The sequence below is a fragment of the Apteryx mantelli genome, chromosome 4 (assembly GCF_036417845.1).
Source record: "Apteryx mantelli isolate bAptMan1 chromosome 4, bAptMan1.hap1, whole genome shotgun sequence".
Taxonomy (NCBI): domain Eukaryota; kingdom Metazoa; phylum Chordata; class Aves; order Apterygiformes; family Apterygidae; genus Apteryx; species Apteryx mantelli.
In genome coordinates, this window is record NC_089981.1 from 29,676,014 (window position 1) to 29,692,377 (window position 16,364).

Here is a 16,364-nt window from a genome sequence, read left to right on the forward strand (position 1 = left end):
CAAAAATTTTTCCCTTGAGACACTTGCGTGTTAGAAAGTACAATTCTACCACTCCTATGTTCCTGCTTGGCATATTAAACTGGAACTACCCTTTTGGTTACCTTTGTAGCACAAGAACATACCTCCCTTGAGGGAGACAGGAAATGGGATCAAGAGGAATGTACTTCTGTATTGCACATCCCGAAAAGCTGTAACTGGAAAATAATCTTGATTTCATCTTAGAGTAAATCCACGTGACATTTAAGCAATGGGTGATTTCAAGCAGTTGCCTCCAAGCACCAATTTTCAGGGGGTGAGGGGTGTCTCTGTACAAATAATAAGCGTGGTACAACCGTACTCTGTACAGCAGCAAAGATTGTTGAAAGTATGAAGGTAGCAAGCTCCAGTAGCTGCACAGCTCACATCTGAAACCAGAACACGTACACAGTACAACCAAAGAAGTCCCTGAACTATGGCAGAACCTGCTTAGACCTGCACAAAATTCTCTACCCCAGCAGTTCAGTAGCAGATCTGGATGAAAGGTAAAACTACTTTCACAGTTGGGTATTTCAGCAATGGAGACATGAACAATCTGGGAGGCACCTCAAAGACTTCTAGACATAAATACTAGAAGAGTGTTCCCATTCTAAGATATGTAATTCAGATTCAGCCCTGGAAGCATGAAGCTGAAGAAAGAAAATAGCAAAACTTTTTTTCCAGTTAAAATGGAAGTTTGATACCAACAAATTCAAGGTCCTTCTGAGAGAACACTTTATTCTAAAAAAGAATGCAGAAATGGGACTAGCCAGAGGCACATGAGTTTTCCTCACTCTTCTAGCAGAGGAAATGACAACTGGGGAAAGCCATATTCATGGACAGGAGAAAAAAAGAGGATGGAATAACAGCCAAAAGTTCAAGTTGAGGACGATCAGAACCTGCAATGTGAGATGAAAATACCATTCTGGAAGAGTGTTTCTGACAGGGAGATATGATTTAACTATTCCCTTCAAAACTTAAAGACTTGGCATGCAAAAACACAGAGGCATGTTTGCCTGGAGGGCCATTAGGTAGATCTGGACTAAGCTAAGAGAACTTCTGGCCATTTTTAGCTCTAAGAGAAATTCCAAAGCAGCCAGGACCATGGGAAAAACAGCAAAGAATTAGGGACTTGAAGAATTTTAAGGTTGGTAATATATATGTTGGGAGGGAAGTGTAAGAAAACGTGTATGAAATCTGTTTCAAAAGTTATGACTTGTCCTTTTGTAGACTTAGTTTCCAGGTATGTTTCATGATAAAAACTACAATTTCCCCGTAGTGTCAAGTGAAAGCCAAGCAAGTAAGATCCACCTAACTTGTTAGAAACATACAAATGCTTAGGAGCAAAGTATTTGAAGTAATCAAGCAAACCAACCTGACTTTTCATTCATAAAAAGCATAGGTAAAAAAAGCAGAAATAAGTGCATTTACAGGCAAACTTTTTCTTATTTTTGAATGTATGGGCTACCTGATCACCTCCGAGAAACCTGACTAAATAAAACCACGTCCAAGTTATTATTTCAGCATTTCTTTCTGATTTCATAAAAATAGAAAATTAAAACAGCTACCAAAGAAAAAAAAAACAGTAGAATCCTGAACTGTATCAAGGAAATACATTGCTAAAAGAACTAAAATGAAGGACATTAAAAAAAATTTTTTTTTTTAAAATCTGCAGCAAGCAGAAATATTTGTGAACATACATTATTATTAAAAACCAAACTTGTACAAACTGCTTGATTTGTTACTGTGCCTTGTAAAAAGCCAATTCAGTGACAAAATTAACCCTTTGACCTTATCCTGGAATGGAATTTTTGCTGTCTTTAGAAGACGGGCCACAGGGAAAGCACTCAGCCGAACTATGAACTTTTTTTCAACAAAAATATTTAAAGAATTTATTTTTTGTTTTCTTCATAAATTAAATTAACTGGAAAAATACTCTTTTTCCATTTACCTGAGAACCTCCAGAAGCAGGGACAAGGCATGAACAGAGATTTGCAATGAGAGCCTCCAGTGACACATTCAGGCTGTCCACATACACAGTATAGATCAGGCCAAGGCAAGCCTAAAAATGTAGATGAAATACATTAAATCACTATACAAGGAAAGCAGATATCAAATTACTTGAAGTTATATGTATATGAGTTTTATTAATGTAGTGAGGCAGGTTCCAATTGAAGACAAAGTCATTTGCCATAGAAGTAATCATTCATTAAAAAAAAAAAAAAATAACTTGGCTACTTAGAGAACCTATCTGTGCTGGATTTTGCATTTGCAGGTATATTCTTTTTTTAAAGAAATTCAATGCTTAATATTTGCACTTTGTTCAACAAACGAAAAAGTCCCTTATTACAAATTAAGTTTAAAATTATAAAATCATAATTTCACTTCAACTTTGAATTCTATGGACCTAAACATGACTGATTTCCAGCATCACTGATGAATCAATGAGCTTTTACCTCATTTTATGCTAGCATCAACAATCAACAATTCCATGTATTATTTAATTTACATTATTTATTATTTCAATAAAAATATTTTTAAAATAAACAATACTAACGTTTCAACATTTCCATTTTTGTTTTGTATGGTTTCAGTTTTGATCGAGACGTCACGGATCTAGCTTCATCATTTTGGCAAATAGTTTCATGTAAGATGATTTAACACTACACTCCAAAAAGAAGAATGAATCACTTTGCTCCACAACATCCTTTTTGTGTCGGGTTTTTTTTAACTGCTATAATTTTGATAATTCAGTAAATATTTTAGGAATTCTCTTACAAATAATTCCAACAGTAATTTTTCATATAACACATAGTTAAACTGTGAAACTCCTTGCCACAGGATGTCATAAAATCTGAGAATTAAGAAACTTCACAAATTGTACAAAAAACCACAAACGACACTTCAGGTTCCAGAAGTGATTAAACCATAATTCAGCAGGGATTAGGAAAGTATTCTTTGGAGTTATTTCTACAGCCTGCCCTATTCTTACACACTTCCCTCTGCATTCGCTATGGGCCGCTATTAGAGACAAAATGCTGGGCTACACAGATTTTCAGTACCATTCAGTACAGACATTCTTTAAAGTCTAATGACAACTTACTGTTGAATGACTTCTTCCCTTCATCTGTAAACTGAACTACATTTGTTTCTGCTAATAGTATGTACTACCCTAACACAAAATTAAGCTTTTAATTCATCTCAGATCAGCCATATTTAATCAGCTAAAGTAATCCAAGATCATAAATCTCTGTCATGCATCTTAATTTGCTCTAGAAGAGGCTCTGACATGTTCACCTTAGATAAGGGAGAAAACTAGAATTACTATATTTACCATTATAATCAAATACTGTTAATATATTATTTTTAACCAAGCAAATCTGGTTTCTTCACAATGATTCCCTTCTTCATCAGTAAGTTGAGGCCTGCCTGCCCGCCCCCCGCCCCCCCCCCCCAAGCTTTATTTCATGATCTATGTAGATTTAAAACTACTTAGAGGGTAAAAGAGCACTGCCTTAAGCTACAGGGGGCATTTACTGTCATAGACACTGATTTTTATCTAGTTCAATCTAAGTCTACTTTTCCTGATAAACTCCCAAACCAATGCTGAGATGTTTTAAATCAAAACTACTGTCACCACTACTCATTAAAACAGATTTGTCTACTGACATACATTAGAAATGTCAATTTTATGTTCTTTACCCTGAAAATTTCTGGATAATCCAGTCTGGACACCAACACCAGACTTTTAGGAGCAAATACTTCAGCAGGTGGAATTAAACCAGATTCTTCTTCACCTTCAATTTCTTTTGCTCCCTTGAAAACAGACACATTTCAATTAATAAACATAAAGAAACCTCAACCTAAAATGTTAGCATTCTTTAAAAAAGTTAACATTTCTCAGAACTTTAAAAAGACTATAAATTAGAAAGAAAATGCATGCATTATTTGAAACTAGTAATTAAGTCAACTAAGAGGAACACATTCTACCACTTGGACTCCCTAAAAGCTTCTAAGTGTAATTCACCTTGTTAAAACTCATTTGTAAAGTCAAACACCAACATATCTAAAATCAAATTATCTAAGAGAGGTTAACAGGACAGTAATTCACATTAAATGCTCCCTGTGTAATGCTTTAGAGGTAAAATGGATTATAGGAAGGCATCCTTTCACAGCACGGTGTCAGCCGTGTTACAGTCAATCATAGTGCAAATAAGAAATTATATTTTTTTCTTTTGGGTGTCCTATTCATATTCAAATAATTCAATTTCTGACAGAATTTCCACTAATGTCGACGATAAAATTTACAGAGTCATCTCCAGCCTGACTCAGTGAATCTGAAAACTGAAGGAATTTCTTCACAAGAATTCTAGTTCTGATTTCTCAAACAAAACAAAACAAAACAAACAAACAAACAAACAAAAACCCTCAAATTTATGAACCAACATGTTTCAGGATTAAAAAAAGAAAGTATAGCATAGATAACCTTGGAAGACCAGTTGTTCATAATATTGTGCAAGTTGCTTTTACCTCCTTGCCAGCACTTACAAGTACTATGCAATCACAAATATTTGACTACTATTCCTGGCCAAATCTAAGGATGTCACTAATTACTTTCATTTCTAAAATTCCACATATTCTTTGACAAATTCATTAACTGAGTAAGTTTTTAAATGACAGAAAGTATGCTCTTTCCATTTTTTGTATGTAAATCTTACCACCCCCACATCACTCACCGCATTTCTAAATATTTTCTTTGTTCCTCTGACCCAGCATTCATTTAAGCAAAACTCACTATATTATCTTAATTAGGAATAGGAGAAAAACTACTTCCTTTCCATTTGACAACATGAAATATCCACCTTCTACTTCTGTCATGTTCCTTGTCTTCATTTAAGTTAAAAATAAATAAATAAATAAATAAATAGCCCAGAATCACTTTCCTGCTAAAAGGAAAGAACCTGATACAAATTGTCTTAGATGCCAGGAATGCTATGAATTTGTGAGCTTTATTTTACAAACTCAGCTGAGCATGGTTTCTTTAAGCAAAGGCATGTATCCAAATAAAGGTAGTAAAAACAGTATTATAAGTAATTAAATTAATAACTTCACAAATTCTTTAATTATGAAAAACTTTTAGCTTCAATTAGCTTGCTGCGGGAATCTGGTTTTAATCCAACTTCAGAGGACTGCATCCAGTTTTGTTTTTTTTTCCTTCCCCCACAAATACCTGGGTCCATATCTACACTATTTATTTCCAAAAGATACTTTCTACCACATAGATTACTCAAAATAGTGTGAAACATCAGGAAAAACTACGGAGCATTTAATAATCCGCACCTGGAATGCAGAACTAGTCCTGCGGAACTACACTGAATCTTAATCAAAACATAGAACTCTTGCTGCTAGTTCTCTTTGGTATTGATTATTTCTCTTTCTGAAGAGAAGAAATACAGGCTCTGATGTGCAGCAATGAAATGATGTGCAGTTTATTTTGTATATATAATTTCAGATAATTAAGACAGCATTTTGAGAACTAGCCGCACTTCAAATAACCTTCACAGTATTTATTTGAACTTAATATTCCAAAATGGAATCTGTTAAACAAGATGTCAATCTGTTAAATGAGGCTATACCATAAATCACTGATAAGAATCAGTGCACAAAAGATGCTGCAGTGAGGTACAGAATTGTTCTCTCTCCCATTCTTAAGCAAATTGTATAAATCCTTTCATTATTTGCTCTTTTTTAATCAGACAAAGATACCTTATTCTCAGTATGACAAAACAGGATGAAAAGTTAGCAATGTCAGACAGAAAGCTTCCATAAAAGCCACATAAGAAAGATTCAATACAAAAGGGAAATCCACACACTTACTGATTATTGGGGATAGAAAAACCCATTGATTTTTCACAGTGCAATATGGACTGAATAATGTGTAGCCATAAAAGGACAGAACTAAGCCCAGAGTAACCCTCTCCCAGTAGCTGTAGTGCCAAAGTCAATGAGAAGTGTGTTGGCAAGCTCGTACAGCTCCCCTCTTCAATGTATTCATTCACAGTAGGCTTGAGAACACCCCCAACTTGCCTATCCACTTGCTACACCAGCAGGCACCAAGTCTAACACAGTTTCGTTCAGACACCTCTTCCTGTTAGTTGCTCCTAGGAAGCAAGAGATGAGATGACAGCATCAGAGCCCAGCCAGGCTGTTCCCTGCAGCATCACTGTTCTTCCAGTAAGAAATTAAACAGGTTCCTTCAAATACACCTGCTTGAGCTAACTTGTATGACTTTCTGCTGAAACAAAATACGTAATAACAGTCCTGTCAAGCCTCAGTCACAGCTGAAAGATCGCATCTAAAGACATCCAGCAGCTATCAGGCAGCAATTACTATCTGTGAACTATTAAACAGGATTTGCATCCAGACCAAGAACTGTACTTTATTATACAAAAGCTCTCCTCAATTCTAGCACCAAACCGAAAAGGTCACCCTGAGAAGGTCCAGTAGCCAGATTTCAGCTAGGTGCTGCAGTAATAAGTGTAGGGTAGCAAAGAGCTCCTTGCCCTGAGCGGCAGAGAGGGGCCTTTCCGTCCACCCGTAAAGCCAGACCTGGGCTTCCCAGCTCAGGCTCCGAGCACAGGTGCACTGTCGCCCCCATCGTCCTAACCATGCTCCAGCAACCAGGCAACCAACACAAAAGCAGTTATCGCACACACATACACACGGATGTAAAAAATAAAATACATATGTGTGTGCATGTGTGTGCACACGTACCTCAGTGCTCTCCTTTCATTACTATACAGACATAAAAGAACAACTGATTTCCTATGTGCATCAGAGGAGAGCACTGCAGAACACCAGCATTACAGTGTTTATAGAACACTACAAAATATTTTGGTGCTTTTTTGGATCATAAGTTGTATGAAATATCTTAAATATACTTGTGACCTAACCTGATGTTTTTTGGGTAAACTCCTGGAATGTATAATAATCAAATAACAGAACTAACAGCATGATTATTTAATCTATCAGCTTGGTCAGTAAAAGTAGCTGAATTAATAAAATTGGCTTGTGCAAGCATTTGAAAAAATAATACAAATTAGGATAAAAAAAAAAAAATCAGGCTTAATTCTGACTGGTAACCAATAGTTCAGAAAAATTAACTGTGAATGAGGAATCATCACTCCATTATTTGTTTGTCTTTTGAGAGCAATTTGTTTTTCAGGTTAGCCAAAGGGTGTATATGGCATTAAGCCATATAGACAAAGTTAGGCAAATTCAGGCTAATTATTCATGAGGCAGCAATGTGCCCTTGTGGCCAAGAAGGCCAATGGTATCCTGGGGTGCATCAGGAAGAGTGTTGCCAGCAGGTCGAGGGAGGTGATTCTCCCCCTCTCCTCAGCGCTGGTGAGGCCACATCTGGAGTACTGCGTCCAGTTCTGGGCTCCCCAGTACAAGAGGGATGTGGCACTACTGGAGCAAGTCCAGCGAAGGGCCACAAAGATGATGAGGGGACTGGAGCATCTCTCTTATGAGGAAAGACTGAGAGAGCTGGGCCTGTTTAGCCTGGAGAAGAGAAGGCTGAGAGGAGATCTTATCAATGTGTACAAGTATCTGAAGGGAGGGTGTCGAGAGGATGGGACCAGACTCTTTTCAGTGGTGCCGAGCGACAGGACGCGAGGCAACGGGCACAAACTGAAACACAGACAGTTCCATCTGAACATGAGGAAAAACTTTTTCACTGTGAGGGTGACAGAGCACTGGAACAGGTTGCCCAGAGAGGTTGTGGAGTCTCCTTCTCTGGAGATATTCAAAACGCGCCTGGATGCAATCCTGTGCAATGTGCTCTAGGTGACCCTGCGTGAGCAGGGGGGTTGGACTAGATGCTCTCCAGAGGTCCCTTCCAACCTCAGCGATTCTGTGATTCTGTGATTCAAATATTTTTTAATATGAAAGGTAACTGTCAACTGGAATTACATACCTACAGATCAGGCATGATGTCACAGATCTGCTGTCTAAAAGAAGGTTTAATTCCTTTTTAACAAATGTGGTTAAAATCAAGTACTCCTGGGCTTGAAGCACATATTATTAAATCACATATTGCTTTGCTTTAAATTGAATATAACCAGTAATGGTGTCCTTTGGCTTTAAAAAACCCTCCACACTTATGAAAAAGTGTAAAAACAAATAGAGTTTGCTGCATTTTTTTGTCAAAAACACTGTAGTGAGTTAACTGTTTGAAAGCTTGGTATTAGAAGAACAGTTTGAACATTAAATGACAATTTTAATATTAAAATATGGCATATTTTACTCAAATAAATTGGTGTAGATCAAGAGATCCAATTTCTTCAAACTGAAGTGTATTGTGTATGTTTTCTTTATATGCTACAGACAGGCTACTGACAAATATCCTGTGCAAAAATGATTTACACATTCTAATGGAACAAGTGAGTTGTTCAGCTCCCACAGTTCAGTACTTGTACCAGTTTCCCTATGGCGACATTAAAGGGGATGTATCAAACATTGCAAATCTATAAAGTACACAATACAGAGCATACAGGCTTAGTTTAACAAGATGTGATTGGTATCACTTCTAAACTATGCTGCAGTCTCCTGCTTCTTCAGCACACTATATGCACTACTCAGCAAAACTCCTAAACACATAAAAAGCTGAATAGTCACACTTCATTTTCTGCCCAATGCATTTTCTTTGCTTTAGATCACAAACATATTGATAGTTGAAAATTGTGAGTTTCAAATGGCATCTTGTAAACACCAACAGTAGTGTAATTGCTTCGTTTCTGTGCTTAGCACAAAAGAAGCGTAGGAGAGAAATTTAATTGGAGCTATTTTGTGTGCTTGCTTGCCAAAACAGATTAACACTGCATGGACCATGACAAAAGATCAGCCAAACTCATAACAAAATTGTTGGAAAGTCCTATAGATCAGGTCCTTTTGTTACCGCTCGGTTTTACTCTATAGAGCTTCTACGGCTGAAATCAATCATCTCAAACAGAAACAGACACCTGAAAATCAACCCCCCCCCCCCCCAAAAAACCCTCAAAACCAAAACCCCGAAGTAAACAGGTCATTCACAATTAGTCTCGAGCAACAACAACAAAAATGGCAACTGAATGCTAATTGAAGTAAGTTCGAGACAAACAAATGGATGGCGCTCTTTATGCAAGTTATTTAACTTGCAGAATTATTTTGCTGCATGAATAATAAAAATGTATACAGTGTCATGAGAAGACTGGCCAAGTTGATGAAAGATACTGAAGTTCACTAAAGGTGCACCAGACACATTTGGCTCAGTAGGTGCCTGGTCTGTAAATGGTAGAGGAGGGACCACTCGTGGAAATACTGTGCATGTCCTGCTCCTCTACGTTCCTTAGACATTCACTTCTAACCATCCTCAGAGACAAAACATACTAGGCAAGGTGTCCTTTTGTTCTGATCTGAAATGATCACTCTTACGTACTTCCAAACATCTAATGTAATGTATTTGAATGCATCCTATTTAATGATACAGCTTCACAGTATTATTTACAGAATATAAAATAACTTCTTCAGTATATTCAGTGTTTGCTGTTAGATAGAAGTTTCATGAACAGATTAACAAACACTTGTTAATTATTAACTAAAAAATTACTAATAATGAAGGATTATTCTAAGTCAAAGAGGTTTTTTTAAGACAGAAAGAAAAGATTTTCAGTTAAATGAACACAGACCTATTTTTGACTATCTTCTTTCTCTTCCCTTCTGACATGACAGACATTAAGGACACAAAACACATTTATACAAATCTAAAACATAAATTGATTTAATTCACGGTTTCAGACTTGGTCTCATTCATAGCTAATAGAGAAAATAAATCATTACAGTATCCACATAATGAGCAAATAGCTCTTTGTAGCAATACCAATTAATACCATTTCCTGCAGATTTATGTCTTTAAGCTGAGAACATTTGTGGATTCCCTGATGTCTTAAAGGGTGGGTCTCACACGCCAAGTTTACCTTCATATGGCAGCAGTACTAAACGTCTTTCTGCTTCCCAACCACCCAGTTATAAAGCCTGAAGAAAGCATAAGATCTCTAATGTTAGTCATGTTTGGTTGACACTGGACTTGTTTAAAAAGTTGCTTGTGGAAAATTAGCAGACAAACAGACATTATCATATAAGCTTCATCTTACGAAATTAGGTTAAAACTCTTAGCAGAAAAAAGTGACTGATACTGTGCTAGTCTAGTGAATAGCAGCTAACTTAAAGGCAATAGATGTGGCAGCCAAGAAAACAGGTGTCAGAAGCAAACTTTACTTGTATTACCTTATCTTTTTTATTCGACAGAGATATTCACTGTTCTGATCTGGCCTCCAGATATTAAGCCTTCTTCTTTAACTTCCATGAACCTAACTTTGCTACCACATCCAGATTATTCTAAGATGTCAGCTCTGCTTTTAAATACTGACATATAACTTTAAAATAACAAGGAATTTAACCAAAATCTGCATTAGGAACTAAAGTCAATTTTTAAAGACCAAAATGACCTACCCATATAGTCCAAAAAATTGTTCCTACTATTGAATATAGGCAAAGCTGAGGGACTTGCACAGCTTGACCATACATCACCACCTGTTCAGTTGACATGAAGCTGGATTTCAGCACACGAGAACCACAACTCTCTCTCCTCTTGCTTTTCCTCCTCATCTTCAGAACCTGGACATGGTCTTCCTTAATATTTCAGTATGTATGCCCAAATCTGCCATTTATCAAATCTCCTGTATTACAAGGCTCCCAGATAAAGCAACTCTGAGCAGTCATGCAGCTCTCCAAGGCTACCAGCTGTCCACCCAGTCTTCACTTACAGGCTCTGACTCCGATGGTTGGTTTACTTTACAGTTTGGGATTTCAGAATCTCCTCAGCACAAGTCCCGTAAGCCTCCTTTGCTAGAACTATTAACACTATTAAAGTCAGTGCATTTCATTCTGATTAACATTAGCCAGAGAAAAATTAAGCTCATCTTCACACCAGAGTGAAGAAAATCAATTTAAACTGAGACAATAATAGATAAACTAGAAAATACAAAGCCTCTGTAGCTTTTGCAGATTTGAAGGTGGAAGTTCAGAGGCATAATTTGAAATAAAAATCTGGGAATTGCAGATATATCAAAGGAGATCAAACATGAATTAAAAGTGCAGTTAAAATTTCACTTTAAATAGTTCATCCAGTTCAAACGAGAGAGAGAAAAAGAGAGAGAGGGAGAGATAGGAAATACATCTCACATTACAAAATTTTCATTCTAGTACTTCAAGTCAATTATCAGAAACAATCGCCCTATGCAAAATTTTGCACTGAAATTGGGCCAAGTTCAGCAAGCCCTTTGTTTATCTACTAACTGCCCAGGCAAAGGAGATTTATAGTCCACAAGTGATTTCTTATTTTAAGAAAAAGTATCTGAAGTTTGCTTTTGTAATCTCATGCAAATAGCTCATTTGGGACAGATCCCTTTCTCTCCATGTGATTTAGTCTCTGCTGGTCTTATCTGCAGCCAAATAAATGCTTAGCTGGTTTATTAGCAACCAAAGGCAAAAACATTCAGTATCAATTCATTTATTTACTTTTCAGATGTTAAAAAAAAAAGTATCCAATAAATTCTAACACATGTACAAAAGTTAAAATAAACTTAGATTAATGCCTCTAGAACACAAATCTGCCTACAATTTATTTTGCTGAACTAAAAATAAAGGTGAATAGATGTGCTTCATGGCTTATCTACACACACAAAATCACACCACTGCAGCTACACTTAAAAAGGAATATTTATACCAGGATAAGTCATTATCTTTAATTAATCCTTTCAGTAAGGGGTACCAAACTATGCCAATTCACAGTAGGAATTTTATCAACTAGAAAAGAAAAGGACCAAATACAGAAAACTGTGTGAAGATCAGACTGTAAACTTATCAATACAGCAACCTCAAGTCCCTAACAATTTTGCACATTCATTCCCCCAAAACTACTGAAAATTCAGAATACTCATAAATGATATTAAAGAGTATGCATTGCACTTGTCAGCATTACACAGAATTTCACACCACCTGCATCTATTAAATCTATACCATTTAATGCACCTCTCTGAAAACTCCAGAAGGTGCTTATATGCATTATCATCTAAACACACTTAAAGAACTTTGGGAAAAAAAAGGTATACTAGTACACACTCTTTCCACCTTTTAGTCCAGCTTATGTAGCCATAGGGCAAAGGGTATTTCATGAGTGGGCCATTAGGTTACGTATGTGCCAGAAGATCTGTGAATTCCAAAGATATGGCATATAGCTGCCACATAAATGCCCAGATTCTCTAGGACAATAATTAATAACATTAAGTGCTTCAGAATTTTAACTTTAGGGATGGTAAAGAATTTCAGTAACATGTCTTTAATAAGAACTATGCATAGGCAAATAGCAATTTCAGAGCCTAGAGTTTACTACATCTTTCCAAGATTTCCCAAAGGCAGCAAACTTGATCCACGGGTTCCACCCTTTCCTAGCTTCATATACCTAATCTAAGGTAAGCAGACACCAGAGACCTAAGCAATGCAAACAAAACAAACAGCAATATCAAATGAACTTCAGAAAGCTAGTAGCTCATATACTATTTTAACTCAGTCCTAAGGATGATACAGAACAGTACATGTAGAAGTACACTGAAGCAAAAATCGACACACAGATTTTTGTTTGGTCTAATTAAAAATACAGACAATTAATTCCTTTAAATTGCATATGGAGAAAATGCCTTGAAAAGTATTTCAGTTCATTGCTGAATTGGTACTATTACTGCCTGAAAGTCAGACAAGTTATTTTGTCTCTACTGACAAAGAAAAGCCTCTGCCTAAAAAAATGGTATCCTCTCCTATGAGCTGAGATTTGGGGCCACTGTGTAGAACACAACAATGGAGTAAAAAGGAAAAAGAGACCTTGAGCAAATGTGGCAGGTTTGATAGCTGCCACACATATCCCTGCCTTGTCTTTTCCAGCTAGAAGGCTGCTGGTCAAGACCTCTAGAGGTAAAGGACAGATAGTGACCATTAAAATTCATGCAGTTTTGAGACTTTAAAGATGTTGAATTTCTCTCCTCATTTTTTTAAACTCACAACAAACTTCTGCATCCTGTAATAGTATGAAATCAAAGGGATGGGGAAGATAAACAGGACAGGACAAATTACTACCATATTTATTAGGATTATGGAAATACGATTTTATCTGTTCAACTGTTGTCACCTTAACCTTAAATTCTGGTCTACAAATGACCATCTAAATCTAAAATATATAAAAGGATATTAAAAATACAAGTCTGTTTTTTAACATACAGAACATTACCTGTTAATTTTCTCTTTACACAGTAACAGAAAAGAAATAAGGCATTTCTTAAATCCTTCCATGTTAACAACCCATCCATTTTTAAACACATTTCTAAAGATGATGATGGAATGTACTAAATGTTATTGAAAAACATTTTTTCCCCCCACAAAATGTGTTTTGGGGTATTGACATTAACAGGTCACTTTCCAGACAAATTTAACATTTGGAACATTCACAGAATTATTAAACATCTTCTTAAAAATAGCACACTAACATAATATCCAAAGGAGGATCAGATTTCACAGTTCAAAAAGGATACAGCTGAACTAAGTGTTCACATCCTCTGCTAAAACCAAACCTCAGTGACTTATCAAAAGACATATGCTTTAACATAGTAGGATCACCAGCTCTACAGTCCAGGCATAAAAATTAAAACTTTTTGGAGCGCATTGTCATTTTGTTGGCAGTTTTGTCTTTGACTTGTAAAATATTTGTGAATGGTTGTGAATCAGCCATTTTATGGTCTGGGATTTTTACAGATTTCTTTTTTCCTCTTTTTGCAAGGGGGAAGAGAACATGAATTACAGGAAATGGGAGACTTACGAATTATTACTTATGTCCATTTTCAGAGTGATATATTTAATCTTACCAAGTTTGCGATCACAACATTTTAATGTGTATATACTTAGGAGAACACATGAGGTTTTACCAATCTTATTACAAGACTGTTATAATAAAAGGTTTGGGTTTTTCTGCTGATCTCATTGAGTAGAATTTGTGTAATGCAAGAATAAAGCTGCACCAGTTACTGAGTTAAATCATTCTCTATTTTGTTGGTGGGGGGATTTTCAGGTGGGGATAAATTTCAAAGTGCAAAGCAATATACAGTTAAGTATATTATACCATTAAGTTCCCAAATGACATGAGTCAAAAGTTATTTTAAAAGATTCCACCTCTGGTGCTCTTCCCAAATATTTTATGGATAACTGGTACGAGGCACTGCTGAGGTTAACAGAAGTGTCTCCTGAATCAAAAGTATTAATCAAGTCTTTGTATATTGTAAGTGGTACTATCCAGAACCTGCTGCCAGAAATAAAAACCTCATTTTACTGAACAGTGTATGAAGCATACAGAACTATACATATACTTTTGTTTTTTGTTTTTTGTTTTTTGTTTTTTGTTTTTTGTTTTTTTATTAAACCATCCTTTGGATAGCTAATAGAGCTACATATACCTAATAACTGAGTTTTATGAATGAAATCTGCAGAGGTAAGTTACGATTCTTCTGAATATCCTTTGGCTTCTCAGCAGTTTCCAGTTCCAGTCACCAGAAAAACACTAAGCCAGGTAAACTCTATTTTTTTGGTAGAGTGGACATGGCTTTCTTCAAATCAATGAAAAATTCCAGCAAGAGAGTGGAGAGCAAGAGACAGGTGCAGGATCAAAATAAAGCAGAAAACCTTCGAGACAACGTGTTAGAAGAGGAAGTAGGGATATTTTGACTTTTTCCCTCCTCCTTCTCATTCCTGGAGATACATGCAAGTCAGTATGCATCCAGTTTTACCACAACACCTAAACGGCACTTTAGGGCAGACAGGAAGGTGGATCAGACCAATCATATGCTGGAGACACTAAAGGCCAGAAGGAAGGACAAACCGGTGCAGTACCTCAGATTTCTCTACATTCGTGTTGGTAAGAATTTGAGGTGAGAGAGAAATCTTGCATACTGAACAGGTCTAAAACATACTGAACACATCTTTAAATGACATTGACTTTTCCTTTGCTAATCCCAAATTATTAGACGACCTCTAATACTCTAGTCACGTTCCAGATTTTAGACTACTATTAGATTATAACTCAAATGTTCAAATGCTTGGTTATAATTTGATATGAAGTACATATCCTTATACAGCTTTAATAATTGTTAATGGGACAAGTGAGACTAGCATCTTAAAACAGAATAATCCAGGAGGGATTACATGGAAAGATGCATCACCTGCATTCATGGTGAGAAGTGAGTTTTATTTCAGTATTTGATGGAATACCATATTGTTCAACTTCCTCATCAGTACAGATATGGAGTATAAATCAGACTAACTGTAAGATCAATCATATTGATACGCTGTTACAACTTTAGAAGAGCTGATCAAACAACCGACCACCATCTACATAGATGAAAAATTCTGAGTCAGTTCAAAACAACAGTACTGCAACAATGCAAAGCGTGATTCATAGCTGTAGTCAACAAATAAAATAGTATTTTGTTTTCTATCCAGGCACAGTTAAAAGTTAGGCCATCAGCTGATTACTAGAGCCTAGGCTTTCATCATATCTGGGAAACTAATTATGACTGGCAAGTGACAGAGATCAAATAGAATTACAGGGCTTTCAGAGAAATATCAGGGAGAAGGAGAACACTTTTTTTTTTCCTGCAGACTACTGTATATAGTTTTTACAATTACCATATTAATCTCATATCCTAGACACCCATGGGTACTACCTAGACATACCATGCAAGTACAGCCTCCTTACTTTTCAGGTGGCATTTGTTTACAAACTATCCTGCGACAGCTGAAGCAGGAGGGAAGGCAACCGGAAAGGCAAAAGCAGAGTTCTAAGGCTGAGCTTGAGCAGTTGTGTTAAAAAGGTTCTTGTACTGTGCAGGAGGCTCAAAAAAGGTTCTTTAGCTCTCTTATGGCATTCACAAGATGAGAAACGGGTTTGTTTTCACTCTGAAATTTAATTAACCACAGAAACTTCCAAGTGGTTGCTTTCAGTTTCTGTGAAAATGATTCTGCAAGCCAAATATTAAATATACTCTAGCTGAATTCTGACCAATCTCATATACCAGGAGGGTTTACCTGGTGAATGCTACTGGGAAAGAAATAACCCATCTTTTGGGGAAACCAAATACTTGACTTTTGTCTTAGTGATTTATATTATTAGGTAAAAACCTGAACTGTATTTAAGTCTGAAAACTAAC

General features: G+C 36.3%; 1 protein-coding gene across 1 annotated transcript in view; it reads right to left on the reverse strand.

Moving 5' to 3' along the window:
• Positions 1-16,364, reverse strand: part of SBF2 (SET binding factor 2) — a 281,893-nt gene that overhangs the window by 148,285 nt on the left and 117,244 nt on the right. The window contains exons 4-5 of the mRNA XM_067296115.1: positions 3,718-3,831; positions 1,967-2,077 (exon numbers count right to left, since the gene is read on the reverse strand). Coding sequence (XP_067152216.1) covers positions 1,967-2,077; positions 3,718-3,831 — 225 coding nt within the window. The remainder of the gene's footprint in view (positions 1-1,966; positions 2,078-3,717; positions 3,832-16,364) is intronic.